General features: G+C 44.7%; 2 protein-coding genes across 3 annotated transcripts in view; one reads left to right on the top strand and one right to left on the bottom strand.

Annotated features, from left to right (window-relative positions):
• The first annotated feature begins 5,632 nt into the window (after nt 1-5,632).
• Nucleotides 5,633-15,090, top strand: LOC119178776 (uncharacterized). 2 transcript variants are annotated; one of them, XM_075881986.1, is made up of 7 exons: nt 5,633-5,820; nt 6,263-6,339; nt 6,521-6,547; nt 7,016-7,212; nt 8,141-8,225; nt 9,719-9,930; nt 12,295-15,090. In XM_075881986.1, the coding sequence occupies exons 2-7, from the start codon at nt 6,268-6,270 to the stop codon at nt 12,386-12,388; spliced, it is 687 nt and encodes a 228-aa protein (XP_075738101.1). In that variant the 5' UTR covers nt 5,633-5,820; nt 6,263-6,267; the 3' UTR covers nt 12,389-15,090. The 2 variants fall into 2 exon arrangements, with proteins under 2 accessions (XP_075738101.1, XP_037285920.1); XM_037430023.2 differs by having other exon boundaries at nt 5,634-5,821; nt 6,266-6,339.
• The window catches only part of LOC119162177 (uncharacterized), a 41,434-nt gene continuing 38,773 nt past the window's right edge, over nt 14,626-17,286 (bottom strand). The window contains exon 13 of the mRNA XM_075881969.1: nt 14,626-16,936. Coding sequence (XP_075738084.1) covers nt 15,972-16,936 — 965 coding nt within the window. The 3' untranslated portion in view covers nt 14,626-15,971. The remainder of the gene's footprint in view (nt 16,937-17,286) is intronic.

The raw sequence follows: 17,286 nt of genomic DNA, 5'->3' as shown, positions 1-17,286 counted from the left end.
GTTCAGTGGTTCGCTACGTCACTGCTTGCGACCGCTGCCAACGCCGCAAGCGCCCCTCTGAGCTACCGTCTGGCCTCCTACAGCCCATTGACATACCAACGGAACCATTCTTCCGTGTTGGCCTTGACCTGTTGAGCCAGTTTCCTACGTCCACCTCCAGAAATAAATAGGTTGCAGTCGCCAGAGACTACGCCACACGCTTTGCCATCACTAAAGCACTGCCGACAAGCTGTTCCACTGACATGGCTGACTTTCTCTTGTATGAAGTCATTCTTCATCACGGCGCTCCGCGGCAGCTGCTTACTGATCGAGGAAGGTACTTTCTTTCACGTGTTGTGAATGACATTCTCCGCGCCTGCTCCACTGAGCACAAGATTACCACCGCTTATCATCCACAGACAAATGGATTGACCGAGCGTCTGAACCGGACGCTGACGCAGATGCTGTCAATGTACGTTTCGCCAGATCACCGTGACTGGGACAAAGCACTCCCCTTTGTCATTTGGCATCTCAGTCCCCACGTGGGAGCTGCCCGCAGCACAGTGATCTGTGTTTTGGAGGACCAAATAAAAGTTTATCCAATCCAATCCAATCCCCTTTGTCACGTTCGCGTACAATTCTTCGCGGCACGACACAGCTAGTTATTCGCCGTTTTATTTGCTATTTGGCCGACATCCAGCATTACCATTTGACACGCTCCTTCCTTCGGCTGCCTTCTTGTCTACTGAGTACGCCAGCGATGTCGTTTCTCGAGCCCATGCAGCCCGTCAGCTTGCCCGTGATCGGCTGCACTTGTCGCAAGCGCACCAAAAAGACCGCTACGACAGTCGCCACCAAAGCGTGCACTTCTCGCCGGGGTCTCTGGTGCTTCTCTGGACACCAAACCGCCAAGTCGGCTTATCAGAGGAGCTACTATCACACTACCATGGCCCTTACAAAGTGTTACGACAACTTAGTGACGTGAGCTACGAGATCGCACCCCTAAACAATGCCTCTTCGACCCCCTCACTCCAGACAGACGTTGTACACGTTGCCAGACTCAAACCGTATCACCCTCCTCGTTTGTCGCCGCCGTACTAAGCGCCATGACGGCGCTTCCGCCGCAGGGGAGTGATGTTACGGTGCATCATCGACAGGAGCAAGCGTGGCACTTTGCGAAGATGAAGAAGACGCCTGTGTGTTAGGCGCTTGCGCGAGAGGCAACTCAGACATCTTGTTCGGCTGCCGATTCTCGGTGGACGCTATCCTATAAGCCTAGACCTCGCCCCGTCACAATACTAAAGAAGGAAAGGTAGGGCGGTCAACCAGTCGAGGATGACCGGTTCACTACCCTACACGTGGGAACGGGATGGGGAGATTGAAAGATTGAGAGGACAGAGACAAAAGGATAGCACATCACACAGAGCACCAGCCTTAGGATCAAGGGTCAACCTATAGGCACCACGCTGGCTACAAGCCATCTTGTACACAAAAACGAATCCAGGAATCCCAACGGGCATGCTCTACCACAGGCTCTCATCGCGGCAAGCTGCCTTTTCGACCGTCTTCATCTACATTATTATATCTACATTTTAACCGAATCATATAGAGTTTAAATAAATGTATAAATAAATAAAATAGAGTCTAATGGTTCGTTCAAAGGTACGAGAAGAAAATGGAACGAAACAAAATCAAACGTTCGCGAAATGCTGATGTTAGTATAGGCAGAACATGCAAGCAGCCTTTCGCCTTTCTCATAAGTACGCCATCTATAAGCCCACTCAAAGTGCCTAACTGCTCCATGACCACACGGAGACAGAGAAAGAGAGGGAGAAAGGTATTCAGGGTTATAAAAACGACCGAAAAGATTCGCGAGCTTACGGTGTGCTCGCCTTAACGCTTCTTTGTAAGCGTGAAGACCACGCAGTTGTTTTAGTGGCCGAGAAAACGCCGCTCCAAGACTGTACAGATTGCTTTCCCACTGAACGACGTTGCACTGCCAAGAAGCGCGCGAAATGGCACTTGACCCAAATCGGAGCGAAGATGTGCTTCGAATGCCGCGATAAATGCGGACTGCTTGTGGTTCTTTTCTTTGCCTGTAGTTTTTGTTGCCTTTGTTTTAGTAGCTGTACACTTTACTGCTTTTTGTTTTTTTTGCGAAGGGGGGGGGGGGGGGGGTATAGGACGCCTATCTTTGTACGCATGGCGACGCGCGTTCTTCCCTATAGTAAAGTGGTAAAGTAAAATAGAGAGGTGGGCAAGTTGGAACAGATGCATTCTCGTAAACCTTACAGCGCGAATGAGACGAAACACAACGAAGAGAACACAAACAGGCGCTGTCTAACACCTGCAGTTTATTAAGGGAAATTTCAACCCCCGTGAAAACCAAAAATGCATGCACGGAAATTACCTGTAATCAAAGAACTTATACAACTTACGTAGTTCACAATTTAAAAGGCAAACGGGCCCATATTCGTTGATGATGTGTAGGGTTTAACGGCCCAAAACCTACATGTGATTACGAGAGACGCCGTAGTGCAGGGTTCCAGAAATTTCGACCACCTGGGGTTCTTCAACGTGCACCCAAATCTGAGCACACGGGTCTACAGCGCTTTCGCCTCTCTCGGAAATACAGCCGCCGCAGCCGGGATTCAGTCCCAAGACCTGCGGGTCAGCAGCCGAGTACGTTAGCCACTAGACCACCACGTCGGAGCACACGGGCCTATAGTCTTACAAAAAAAATAATACGTATAGATGTACCCGCTTCACCACCCCTCCTCTCCTGCTCCACTTTCTTTTTCGGAAAGGACATGTACAAATCCAAAAGATGTAGCTGCAAACTTCACTCTGGAAAAAAGGCCGGTCCCCGTGTGAGAGAACTGTGCTATCGATAATACCGCAGTCTTTTTACCGAACCCTTGTTGCAGCAGAAAGGATAACTCTTTCCGACCTTGAAGCACGACATCCCAAAAGGGTATTTTATTTTATTTTTTAAATCAAAGAGCAACAAGTTTCCTTCAGCTCATAGCGAGTGCTTCAGGTCGAGGTCCTTGATAAGATCCTTTTAACTTCCATCAGGTTCAACGCAAAAAAAGTACAGAAGTACTACTACTACTACTACTACAAGTAATAACAACAACAACAACAACAACAACAACAACAACAACAACAACAACAACAACAACAACAACAACAACAACAACAATAATAATAATAATAATAATAATAATAATAATAATAATAATAATAATAATAATAATAATAATAATAATAATAAAGGCACCATGCACGACGTCAGTGAATAATCAGAAAAGTCATGTTTTCAGACCGCTCTTTTCAGTTTATTTGCTGTCGCTGCTGTTCAAAGGAGAAACAAAATAGCAGGGCGCCCCGCCGCGGTGGTCTAGTGGCTAAGGTACTCGGCTGCTGACCCGCAGGTCGCGGGTTCGAATCCCGGCTGCGGCGGCTGCATTTCCGATGGAGGCGGAAATGTTGTAGGCCCGTGTGCTCAGATTTGGGTGCACGTTAAAGAACCCCAGGTGGTCTAAATTTCCGGAGCCCTCCACTACGGCATCTCTCATAATCATATAGTGGTTTTGGGACGTTAAACCCCACATATCAATCAATCAACAAAATAGCAGGGCAGCTCTGCGCGCTAGTCGTGCGAATACTGATGCAGTAGCGGAGCTGGTGGCCTTCCTCTCTTCCCCATCATCACCTCCCTACTTCATTCTCTCGCTTCGTTTCAACTTCTTTCCCTTTCCCTGTCTTTCTTTGATTCTCTCTCTTTCTTCCCATCTTATTGTTTCTGCCTTACCTTATTTCTATTTCTCCAATTCTCTTTCTTCCTATAGTATGTCTTAATCTTTCTTTCTCACTTTTGCATCTGTCCTCTCTCCTTCACTTGCATTTCCCGCCTCTTGTTATACATTGCTGTGCTTTGCTAGCCACTCGCCTTCGGACAGTGTGTGCGCAGGTTCGAATCTCGCCCTGAGGAAATTTTTAAGAACGCAGCTCTTCAAGCTTTTTTTTTTTTTTTTGCACAAGGTAGTGCAAACAGGTATTATCATCATCAAGAAACGGTGCACGCTTGCTTCGTCCTCGTCATCTTATGCTTGCCCCCCCCCCCCCCCCCCAACACGTACGCCCATTCGTCCGGCGTGGAATGCAACTATAATCTGCAAGACTGTTATGCCACTAAACATCAAGTGACGTCATCACGTAACAAATAGACGCGTGCCTGAAACACGTGATATCAAGCAACTGTCGTCACGCAACATCCAGTCAAGTGACCCCGTAGCATGTACGTGTGTGTCACGTGAAACACAGTCACGTGACTCTAATCAATGAAACGTTACCTAACAACCAGTCACGACTCTAAAAATCACGTAACATCACGTTACTATAAATTGCGTCAGTTGCGTGATGTTACCCTATATCAGATAACTTCACATAACAGCTGGTCGCGTGGATATTGTTCCCGCCATTAACCATGTAATATCTAGTCACGTGACTAAAATCATCACATAACTAGATGACATCCCGTAATAGCTAGTCACGTGATATTTTCCCCATACCATGTAACAGTTGGCCACGCGACATAATCCTGCCAGGAACATCGTAACAGCTAATCACGTGACCAAACTCACATAACATTACTAAACTAGTCCCGCGACATGTTCTCGCCAGGAAGAACGTAAGAACTAGTCATGGACATTGGCATGCGTACCGAGAAGGGCCCAAGGGCCCGGCAGAAAGTTGCTACCGTCGGGTGGCAGAGAATCCACGACTCACCACTACTCAGAGAAACTCAATGTCAAAAACTGCAAAGTTTATTTCGAGGGAAATACGGATTAGAACTTACACATCTTACTGCACTTGCGCTGCATTACATACGTGATCTACAGGCAATTGATTTCCGCCAGCAAGCACTTTCACATCACATTGATACAGTTCCGCTTGCGGTACCATCTGCGGACTTTACTTACGACGAGTTTACTTACGACGTTTTCGGGAGAGTGTTTTAGCTTTGTCAGTTCACGGAAATATCGTACCGTCGTGCACACTTCTTTTTCAACATTACAGCCGCACGAGTTTCTCATTGCGTACAATAACGTTATTATATGATCAAATCAGTAGATAGAGGTCCTGCAGGTTAAAATAGTGACGTGTCGACGGCAAAGTACGGTACTTACCACACGGTAAGCCGACGCTGTTTATAAACATTCCGTTGCCGGGCTACAAGACCAAATTCGAACCTCTTCTTCCCCTCTCTTCAATAGTGCACTGCGCGCGTGGGAGGATGCTTTAGGTGTAATACCATCCTCCCTCCCCCAGTGCGCCCGTTACTCTTCGGTATGCTCCGGTCCCGCCGGCGATACATTTTTGAATATTCGCGCTTCGTTTAGCCTCCCGACATGCGTTGCTGCTCACCTAACGCTAGCGATTCGCACAATTAAGAATGATTTCGCGCACTAGTAAAAGCGGTACGCGTTTTAACGTTATTACAATTGAACGAGATGGCCTTGCATTCTAAAAGATCATTACGTGCTCACTTTTTTTTTTCAATTTATGATGACGTTGACGGTATCCGAAAAAACCCGTTTAGATTTTACGTGTTCGCGGAACACGGAAACGCACCCCCAAGAAACCGCTAGCGACATCTGGCGAGCAGCGGCGGCCGTCCGAGCGCGGTTGAACGTCTAAATTCCTCTTGTGTTTTCTATCAGTCTGGACGATGATAAGTGCGTGCACCACGTAATTAGGGCCCCGTTCACTGGACACGCTCATCGTCAGTCACACCGGAAAGCCGAAAACAGCTGGTCCACTTCGTGAAACACAGGTTCTTGCTTTCGGTCTTGCCTCGTTTCACCGTTACCCACGCCTTGGTCAAGCCATACGTTTGGTCTTTTCATTGATAAATCTTCGATGTGGTTAGTTCCCTGGCTTAGGTAGAGGTTCCTGGGGGTTGAATGCCGTGAAAAAAAATGACGATGTGTTCGTGCGCCGTCAAACACCGATAAAGCGTTGGTACGGACGGCCCGCTGCTTCGGCGTATTCTAACTTGTTGCTTCATCCTCATATTGAGCCTTCTGTGACGTTACTGCCGCTCTAATTTGTTCTAAAGCCGCTGATACAGCGAGCGACGATACACCCATTGGCGTGTCATATCTTATCTTCGGCGAGCCGCGTTATAAAGAGTGGAAAATTAGTAGATTAAGCTTGCGTGTCCTTGCTTTCGGTTTGGCGCTGCAGCATTTGACATTTGATATCGTTCTGTCAACAGCAATGGCAGACTATGATTCAACACCGTCGCCTGTGTCGGAGGAGGATTTCGAGGAGCTCAAGAAACGACTACAAGTGAGTTCAACGTCTTGTATCGTCGACTTTCATTGAAGAGCCGTCAGGCGCCGGCTAATATTCTTGCATACGGCGCTTAATTGTTGTGTCAATACCGTAAAGACGTTTTAAGTGACATGTCGTTATCACACCCAATTACCAGCGATCGGCGACTCAATATGATCGTTTTGTGTCGTTTCAGATGATATTTGATGCAGACCCGGATCAGGTAAGCGCAATTCATGATGGTTTCGTTTTTGCGGTGACGCACGCATTTATGCCATTCACTGAGGCGAAACAATTTTAAAGCCGTATTCCGGCAAGGTTCCTTTTGGCGTTGCATAAGTGGTTGTCAGACTGGAAGGGGTGGTTGTTGCCAGACTGCTGCTAAATTTGGCTGAACATTTTTCTTTTGTAGTTGTAGGCTACAATTGCTGTTACATGTGGTAACATTGTCGTACAAAAAAATAAATAAATGAAAAACGACGAAGAGCTCGTCGCAGTCTAGGCAACAGACAAATTACAGAAGACACAAAAGGCCGTAGTTGTGGTTGAGATACTTTAGTTTTCAGTATCGTGTTCTTGCTACCTTTTATAGTGTCGTGTTAGAGCACGGCTTCACTGTAATACTTCGCCATGGTTAGTATGGAAGTGTACTTGAGGTCTTACAATTGATATCGTCTGCATTGCCATGCAGTTTCACAATGACTACTCCATCAAAAGGTTCCTGAGAGCCTTCCGAACCGTCGACGCTGCGTTCCAGGCAATCCTCAAGTGCAACAAGTGGCGTACGGAATACGGCGTCAAGTCGATCAGTGCCAATGATCCGGATATCAAAAGGAACATCGAAGCAAAGAAGGCCATGGTTCTGCCCAATCGGGACTTCTATGGCAGGTGCGCAACTACGTCAATATGTTTGCAAACACATCTTGACGGGAGAAGTAAATCTGCTCCCTTTATTGGAGGTTGTGCATCTGTAGTGAACTATTAAAGGTTGCACAGAACACAATCGATATTGTTACTTTGTCCCGAAACTTTTGGAAAACTTAATACGGAAAGTTATGCGTAGGTGCCATATTAATGCAGATGTGCCAAGAAGCTCTGAAACAACACATTTTGTTATCTTTTTACCTTTCAACATTAGAAATTAAGGAGGGTGAAGTGTACACTGACATAAATAACACCCTCTTGATGGGCTGTGGAATACTTGAACTCATAGTTGTCTGCACAAGGGGGAGGGGGAGAAGGGGCGGCAAGTCTGCCTCGTACTTTGACTTAACAGAGGCAATGGGCACTCAGATGAATCTTCGCCCTCACACGCTGCACACTAGCATATATGCGTGGTGTGAAAGATTCTGAAACGCATCAAGAGTGGATGTAAATTGAAACTGGTTAAAAATTTGAAGCTTACAATTGGAGCAATCTGTAAGGTGTTTGTTTTGGCATGTTATAAAAAATCTATGACACATTGCCAGAGGAGTTCAGTTGTCACATATTTAGAAAAGCTTGTGTGGGGGGCTAGTTGGAAAATACTGCAGGAAAAGGCTGCGCTGCAAAGTTGAGGACTAAAAACTGGACTGTTGAGGAAAAAAACTGGACTGTTGGACTAAAACTGGACTAAAAACTGGACTGTTGAGGTTGAGGAAAAACTGGACTGTGCCAGTCTCTGTGCCAGTCCAGTTTTTCGTCCCCAACTTTGCAGCGTAGCCTTTTCGTGCACTCACATATCTGAATGATCTCAAGATAAAGATCCGATGTTGTGTTACGAGAACTAGTGCGACTGGAAAAGGTTTAACTGCCTTTTTTTTTTTTCTGATCACAGGCCCGTCATCTACATCCCTGCCTGCAGACATAACGTTCAGGAGAGGGAGATCGATGAGCTGACTCGGTTCATCGTGTACATCTTGGTAAGAATAAATTGTTTCTAAAGCTGGTCATATAGTCCTGAATTTGAATGCGCGGGCATTATAGAACTAATTTCACGGAAGTTCCGGAGTCAGCGATGTTGTTTGGAAGTGAAAAGTCGGTGTTGTCCGTGAACAGAAAATCGAGAAAGTTGCGAATGAAATAAAAAAAGATTTTCAGTTTGGTAAGAATTGAACAGAGGCATTCTGCGTGGCAAGTCGGTGTTCTGCCACAGAAAGACGCCAATGCTTGGAACTACTTTAAAGAAGACACTATATGAATGTCATTTACTTAGAATATTCCCCTTAACGCATGTAATGTTGCGCGGCAAAAGTCTAGAATCGCACCAGGTGCCAAAACATGTGAATTGTGCAACAAGTTTTCACAAAGCACTGAGACATATTTAATCATCAGCAGCAGCAAAAGCACCATCAAAGTGAGCAGCTACGTATATTCGAGTTGTGCGTTACAGAATCAGCCCTTCGTTGATTCCTAAAAAGAATTATGATGCAGTGGGCACTTCGCAAATACCATAGCAGTAGGCATCCTAGGATTGTTTAAAACTGCCAGTGCTCATGGCACAGACGTTCATTTTTTTGCAACATGGTTGGGGCATCCATGAGAACCAAAGCCACGTCAGCAGTTGAGCAGGCAATGTGCGCACAAGGCCTGATTTTACTATCATTTTATTCTTGAAGTTGAAGGTCAAGGGTCCTCCAAGTTATTATTGTTGTTCTTTGCGATGGAAATTGTAGGACCTGCACTGGCATCAATATACAGTAGTAGCTAATACAGTTAGTAGGTTGTAATTTCACGGTACAGCAGTGAGCATAGAAATTGAATTGCATTATGGAAGCTTGAGAGCTAAACAGCAATAAGCACGAAAATTGAATGGTGACGATGGACAAGATGCATGCCAGTTTCACACAAGTCAAAGTTTCAACTGCGGCTGCATAAGTTAAATTTCAACTGCAACCACATAAGAATGCTTATTTGAGACAGAGTATATATACAGAAGTATACTTGTAAGATGTTATGCTCGAATGCTAACTAAAGCATCATATCAAGCTCGCGAGACGTGGAGCCGTTTCAGGGAAGAAAAGGATAACAGACCGCCATCGCTTCTCTGTGGAAGTGATACATGATGAGGACAACACCTAGAATATTTGGCTCCTCAGCACGAGTGAACAGATGAGGAGGAAGAGAAATAAAATTGTCCAAGAGATGGTGTGCCTGGACCTGACCCACCGACAACTTCTAGATATGCTGGTCATCTGCTGTTTGAATGCTGCTGACAAATAAACAGTACCGTTTCTAGAGCTGCATCTTTGCCAAGATTGTATTAATGGTCTACTCACTCGTAATGAATTCAGCCAAAGTGAAATTTCGTTGCAGTTGCTCTCCAACAGGCTCTGTTGGCTTGGAGCAATCATGGAAGTGTTCTATCGTCATGAGCTTTTATGGAGCTCACATTTGCGATTTTTTGTGCCTGCAGGAGGAGGCATGCAAGAAGTGCTTCGAGGAGGTGGTAGACAACTTGTGCATCATCTTCGACCTGAAGGATTTCGGCCTTAACAGCATGGACTATCCTCTTATCAAAAACCTCATCTGGCTGCTCAGCAAGCACTACCCCGAGCGGCTGGGCATTTGTCTCATCCTCAACTCGCCTACAATTTTCTCAGGGTGCTGGTCTGTCATCCGTGGCTGGTAAGGACATTGCTGACGTTGCAGTAAGACAGAGGCCCGACATTTCGTTCTCCGTTGCATGCCAGGCACGGTGCAGAATGTCAGTTGTTAAGGCATTGGCATAGCCCCTGCAAATGTTGTCACGAGTGCTTCCAAACAAGACCTGTTCATGTTGGCCTGCAACAGATCATTGTCGGTAGCATTATATAGTAAAAAAAATATAACGTAGCCAGTTTATCATGCATTTTTAAAAGTCTAGCAAGGATGAAAACGGGCAGGAGGGCTTCATACTTAGCTTGACTGCAAAACGAATATGAAGCCACGTGGACACCATGTCACGCTTTGCTCAGTCTAATGTAGGATGCATTCTAGAAGTTCAAGGGTTCTACCCGTGTGCGCCAGCATTACAGCTGAGCAGTGCATGCACATTAATTTGAAAGCGATACCAGAACCATGCACACTTCCTATAGAAAAACACTGCCACCTTTCACTTGACATTTACAGTTGAAACGAGTAAGACAGGCAGGGGCTCATGAGGTTCAATTTTTGTTAGCCGTTGCCATGCGAGTCACATCATAGCTTCCTTTCAAACCAGATGTCATAATCAGCTCTCTCCTGTGATGTTTGTGCCTAAAGATTTTGTACGGTAATCTTGACGAAGTCAAACTTTTGACATAGATAGAAAGTGTGCCAACATTACTGATAGCATATATTAGTTTTTCGGTTGCTGTTTGGAGGACTTGCAAGTGTTTGGGATATTTTTAAACAACCTAGTGCATTTTTCATTGGAGCTTGGAAATCTACTCTCGGTACTGCTTCTTGTAGTCTTGAAAGACAAAAAGTTAAAAAAAAAATGAATTTTCAAACATGCTGTTCTTTTTTTTTTCTGATTGCCATTTCAATGTTTATTTATCGTTTTTTTTTTTTTTGCATTATCTGCCGAAGTGCCATACTACCTCGCATGCAATTCTTGAGTAGATGGTGGTTTTAGTAGAGATAGTTTTGTGTCCAAAATCATTACTTGTTCAACAGAAGTCTAGCGTATTTCATGTACTATTCAGCAAGGAGCGAAAAGAATTGCAGAGAGGAAAACGCACTATTTCTTCTGAACAATCAATGTCCTCAACAATCAAGGTAGAGGAGCTTACGTCCATTCAACTTGATTCCTGGCTGTAGCAACAAAAGTTCATAAATAGTGTAGAATGTGTACTTGCTCTAAAAACATCATTCCTGGTTGGAAGTTCTAAAACTAACACACGAGGGCAAAGATGAAGTAGCAAAGCAACACGAGCGCTAGCTTTAAGCAACAAAATTTTACTGCCAAGATCATCATCATAGTCAGCCTAACTATGCCCACTGGTGGGCAAAGGTCCCACCTACGTTCCGCCAATCAACCCGGTCCTGTGTTTTACAGCGAAAGCTGTTATGAGATCAAAACTCCGGCCACGCACTACCGTAGTCGCCCGCTGCCGCCAGTGTCCGTAACCACATGGCACGAAATAAAAAAAAACCTAGCACCAATGACACAGTGGACAACTCGGGTCCACTGGGTGCCAGCTCAGTATACTACCGCTAACCCACGCCGGTGCTTCAGACTTGTTGGCAAACTTACCTTAGGCAGGCTTGGTGTCGGGAAAGCAATCTCATTAATACGGCTTATATAGCGAAAGAACAACCAGTCATCACACAGTGCGAATAGCCTGAGTGGGTCGTCCAATGCTCCAACCCATTACAAAAGCCTGTTCTTGTTCACCTATTAACTGTGGCGCATACTCACTTCGTGCACAATTCCTCGTAGTCAGCCACTGCATGAATTATTGCCACAAAATTCCTTGCAAGTGTTTAGCGGATACCACGCCTCTCATAAGAATTACGAAAAATAGCTTAGTGAATGCAAGCCTACTACACAAAAATATTTATTATTAATGCTGGGGTGGGTATCAAGGAAGTGTGCTTGCAGCAGTTACCCAATGAGTGTTTAGAAAAGGCTCTGAAAGGCCGCTCTTCTAGCTTTCGCTGCGACTGTGCTGCGCCTTCCACGCAGGCCTGGCGTTTTTCTGCTGCCACATTATACCGGCAAACTTATTAACCTCATCTGCCCATTTAATTTTCTGTCTCCTTCTCACGCGTTTGCCTTCTCTTGAAATCCAGTGAATTACCCTTGACCAGTGAGTTACCACCACCATGCTTAATGACCAGTGGTTCTCCTGCCTGTATATACTCACACGGAACCACCATGTGACACTGACAACTTGGCATCTTGTTTTGCAACTCGTGGCACATAGAACGGAACCTTCAAGCTAATCTGATCTCTTCTATGTGTGCTTGCGTGCATTTTTACGATGAACCAACAAACCCATCTTGGTACTCTCGTTCTCTTTTCAGGCTCAACGAGGTCACAGCGAAAAAGGTGGTGTTCATAGGCAGCCAAGATGACTTGGTGAAGTACGTCCACCCAGACATACTGCCAAACCTCTAACGGAGGAGCGCCTCCCTAGAGAGAACCATTGGGGGATCACAACGCAGTCTTCAGCCACATCATCCACAACACTGTCTCCCTTCACAAGCACCAGTGCTCACGGCCCAGAGGACGGCAGCAGCAAGACAATGTGCGGAACCCCAACGTGGATTCCAGTTGTTAGTTTTTCGGTCACCTGAACTTAACTATCGAGCCACATCAAGTTAACCTCTCAACACTACGTTGGCAGCTCCATATAATGAGTCTCTTACAATGAACTGGCTTTCATTTGCACGTTCATACTTATTTGTTGGCAACTGCTGTACCATTATTGTTATGCTGTGAGAGATGTTATAGGTATATGATTTTATTGTGAAACCAGCTGGTGTGAAAAGCTTGTGAATGAGGATGCATTTGCACCATGTTCAAGGGCTTGGGCCTGTTGCGGTGGTTTTTCGAAAGCTATTTAACATTGCGAATTTCCACATGTAGATAATGGCCTTTTTACTTCAGAGTTTTTAAAGTTATGTGTGTGCTTGATATAATTTCTAGGTGTTTTTTTAATTGAAGTATCTTATGCTTGCTTCATTGTGCATCAGAGGGTGTAGGAGAACGGAAATATGGGCAAATTCGTTGGTATTCATCTTAAAAGCAGCGCAGCAACACGAGGACGAAAGAGGAAGAAACAACTGGACAGGCACCTGTCCTTCCTTCTTTGTCATCGTGTTGCTTCTTGGTTTTCAAAATGTATTAAAGAGCCCTTCCGAACACGTGAACATGAGGTTAAGGCATCACCGCACTGCAATGGTCCACAATGGCAATTCACTGTCATGCCTCTTACAAACAGCACACTTAAGGCATCGTTTCAAAGTACTAATTATTCTATTAATACAAGTTCAGAACGTCATACAGTTAGAAAGAGCTGTACTAAAGCTGCTTCACACGTGTCACTTTTGTGCTTCTAAAATACTTGGTTTACCGAGCCTGCAAATGTCAGCAGAGCTAAGCGATTAATGCCCACAAAGGTATTGGAAGAGAAAGAATTGCTACAGTGTGTGAGCACAGCTGGACAGAAATGTCGGCATTATGCAGCATTGGAAAAGAGTGGGCTTCTTCTTAGTATTGTTTTTATTGTTTTTGAACATACCGTTGTTCATTTCAGCATCTGTTCAAACTTTAAGAAGCACAATGTTGCTCACAGTGAAAAGTGTGCATGTTATATGCTGGAACTGGAAAGGGTGGCAGCAGCCCAATCAATACTTTCAACACACAGGCAACCATGAAAGGCAGGTTATTTTTGCATGCATATATTTGGCTTGTAGCATTGTCTGTGCAGTCGCTCATATGCGATAGAAGCGAATAATAGAAAGATTTGGGTGTTGAGGTTTGTTCCATTTATTGGAACCTTGGAATTTTTTTGTGCTTCGATTGCAAAAGCAACATAGCTATATTATCAACATGCCTACAGTAACAAACCAATCACAAGCTGGAGCATATGCTAGTAGGGTGCTTTCAGTGTATTGGAAATTCCTTTTTTTATTTGTTTGCAACTTGTAAAGTGTGCATGGCAATGGTGTGTACAGTAGGCGTGTACACTCTACAAAAGCAGTTTTGCATGCGTCAAAATATTTAAAAAATCCTCTTTTGTGCATTCGTTCACAGTCTACTTGTAGAGTGGCAGGCTTTTACTTGTTTTTTACTCTCTAGTGACAAGTATACTTGTAACAGGCTTTACTTAATTTGCGGTGTAGAATTGCTGACATTGGTTGTGAGAGATTACGTATACTATATGATACAGCTCTTCTAGAAAACCAACATTTGTTTTTGAACGTTGGTTGGAATTTGCCTCACTGCAGTTGCGCGCCTTTGAGCATGGTACAGTTGCTGTGCTAATTTAAGTTATACGTACTATGGCTTTGTGAATATCATCCCCCGCATGACCCAGAGCTTGTGAATGTGGTAATGCTCAAAACGCATATTTTAGAGAGCAGTGTTGGTAGGAGCTGCCGCTTCCAAGTCAAAGCGACCTGATGGGCAAGCCAGGACCAACAGTAGCAGGCAGCCGCCCCCACCCTTACCCCGCCCATTTTTTTCACTAATGTGTTGATTTGTAGCTTGTACCGTTTTAGGAAGCATAGTGGAACAGGCAGTGGTTTCTGAGTTCCTAGACTGCAGCCATGGTAAGAAGGAACTAGGCAATGTTGTGAATTATGCTGTAAAGTAGGATGCCATGTTGGATAGCGTCAGTAATTGGACAATTCAGCAAATGCAATGACGTTTATTTAGCAAGACAAGATTTTCTGTTTCAGTGTTGATGTATGCAATATCTGTTAATCAACTCAGTAGAGTTTTGTTGTTGGATGAGGCACTTGACAAAGATGAGAGCAAGGTCGTCCTTGGTTTACAAGTTTTGTATATAGGTAAAGAAAAAGTTGAAAGTTTTTGAGGAGAGACTTTGAATCGCACAAGCCCTCAAATGTGGATTTGTGTTGAACTGTACGAACTACTTAGTACGCTCAGTGGTGCGTGACTACTTCTTTTTGTTTATTTTCATGTTCTGACGGAGTTGCAATCTTCACCAGTGAATGAGAAGAACTGCTAGCTTATTTACAAATGCGAATAGGAGTAACATTAAATTTGCAGCCAGCCTTCTTTAGTGTACATAAGAGAAAAAAACACAACCTTGAGAAATAAAAAAAAAAAAACAATTTGGCACCCCTGAAGTTCCTGCGTGTTATGCTAAATCATTTACTTCTTGATGTTAATGAAAGAATGCTGTCTTGTGGAGGACCAAATCTATGAGTGAAACCGGCTCGCATCTGACGTCTTGTGGAGGACCAAATCTATGAGTGAAACCGGCTCGCATCTGACGTGGAGTGGACATCTCAGCATATAGTGGAGCTACTACTTGCAATGTTTCACTCATGTCTAAGCTGTCCAACACGCCTGCGTACAGATGTTAGCCTGTACGCATGGTTAACATGCATTGCGTTACAAACTTCTTGGAAATCCATGGGTGCAGGAGAGCCTGTAAGTGTGGATTACGGAATGAACGACTTACTTGCCTGTGGATTTACGTTGAGCTGACAAGATGGCTCATCGACCAAAGCTCTCTGGGGAGAACACCTTCATTCAACCTATCTGGAAACTGCAATTATTGAATTGAAATAGAAACAAGGCATGCTTACCAATCACTCTGGAAAACAAATTCTTATATTTTTTCTTGTAATTTAGTAAATTATTCGTTGTGACCACTCCTATACAGACATAATGCATGATGATGAATGTCATAACAAATGGACATGATTATACTATAAATTAAGTGAATGATGCCACAGTACAATGACACAAAAATATTTGAGGATGGACAATTTCTCGAGGCAAAAAAAAAAAATGAATACCGTAAAAGTACTGTTCATTAGAGTTGTAAAACCAACATGATCACTGTTGTGGCTCAATGATAGTAAAACAAAGAACAATGCAGTTGATTACAAAATCCATTTCAGACTAGTAAGTGCAGTGCATTAGAAAGATGGCCTCAATTTAACCAGGATACTTTGCGACTTTCATATCTACCGGCCTAAAAGAGATGCCTTATTTGTTTTCATTCACTGGCCGATTTGCCCTCTGAACTTGGGGACTTCGGTGCTCTTTCCTTATCAACAGCAGGTTCCGTATTGGGGCTGAAATTGTGGTTCCACCCGGGAACTGGCTTGCTTTCAGTGAACACACCCTGCTGGCGTTCCACATGAGGGGGTGATGAAGACTGGCTGCTCACTTGGACCAATGACTTATGCTGCATGGTGTCAAATCTGCGGGCGCTTCCATTACAATGCTCCACTAGTGTCTCCGGCAAAGCTAGCACGTTATCACTAGAATGCTTAGCTGTTAGAACTTCAACATGGTGCCCGCTATCATGGTTGGCAGAAGGAATGTTGCATGGACGCCCGTTGCCACTACAGTGCTGGGACAGCATCTGCCGGAAAGCATCCCCGCCATTTCCCATACTACTACATCGAGGTGCAGGGAAGCGAACATCAAGCTCGAAGCTGCAGGAACTGGTGTCCGGTTGTGGCTCGTCCGTAGCGTCTCTATCTGCCTTTGAGTCCTCCTTGTTTCCATTGGCTACAGGGCAGTGATCTTGGAGAGCTGAGGTGGCAGGGTCTTCTTGCAGGTGTGACTCGTCTGTAGCGTCTCTATCTGCCTTTGAGTCGCCCTTGTTTCCATTGGCTACAGGGCAGTGATCTTGGAGAGCTGAAGTGGCCGGCTCTTCTTGCAGGTGTGACTCATCTGTAGCGTCTCTATCTGCCTTAGAGTCTTCATTGTTTCCATCCGATACAGGGCAGTGATCTTGGAGAGTTAAGGTGGCAGGCTCTCCTTGCAGGTGTGACTCGTCTGTAGCGTCTCTATCTGCCTTAGAGTCTTCATTGTTTCCATCAGATACAGGGCAGTGATCTTGGAAAGCCGAGGTGGCAGGCTCTTCTTGTGTAGATTCAGTAGGCTCGGAACTGGCATTTAGCTTTTTGGATTCACCCACATTGCTCTTCCGAGCTGGGTCCCTTGCGGGATCTGCAAAAGACAAACACCACAGTCAGCATGCACTTCTTGCTGATGCAACATGCTATCTCCACTACACCACTACAACATTTCCGCTACACCAGTGTGCTGGTCATAATCCAAGACTTCAACGATACATAATTACCTTCATGTTTATGTCACCTGTTTGAGTTGGCCAGCAATGCAAAGGGAAAAAAAAAACCCTAGAATGCGCACCTTCGCATCTCAAGGGACACCAGGAAAAAGTTGGTTTAAGTGAACATTCACTGAACTGAAGTAGCTATGCTGCAACTTATCAGGAGCTAAAGAAAACATTGGTTGTTTAAATAAAATTCGAACCCTTTTATTTGGAATGCTGCTTA

This window comes from Rhipicephalus microplus, chromosome 2 (assembly GCF_043290135.1).
Source record: "Rhipicephalus microplus isolate Deutch F79 chromosome 2, USDA_Rmic, whole genome shotgun sequence".
In the NCBI taxonomy this organism is placed as follows: Eukaryota; Metazoa; Arthropoda; class Arachnida; order Ixodida; family Ixodidae; genus Rhipicephalus; species Rhipicephalus microplus.
This window is presented reverse-complemented; position numbering and strand designations above follow the sequence as displayed.

Bases quoted from the DNA above. Each gene is read 5' to 3' on its own strand.
- LOC119178776 (XM_075881986.1), top strand. From the start codon at position 6,268: ATGGCAGACTATGATTCAACACCGTCGCCTGTGTCGGAGGAGGATTTC. The intron at 8,226-9,718 runs GTAAGAATAAAT...TTGTGCCTGCAG, and splicing joins GGTTCATCGTGTACATCTTG to GAGGAGGCATGCAAGAAGTG. The intron at 9,931-12,294 runs GTAAGGACATTG...TTCTCTTTTCAG, and splicing joins TGGTCTGTCATCCGTGGCTG to GCTCAACGAGGTCACAGCGA.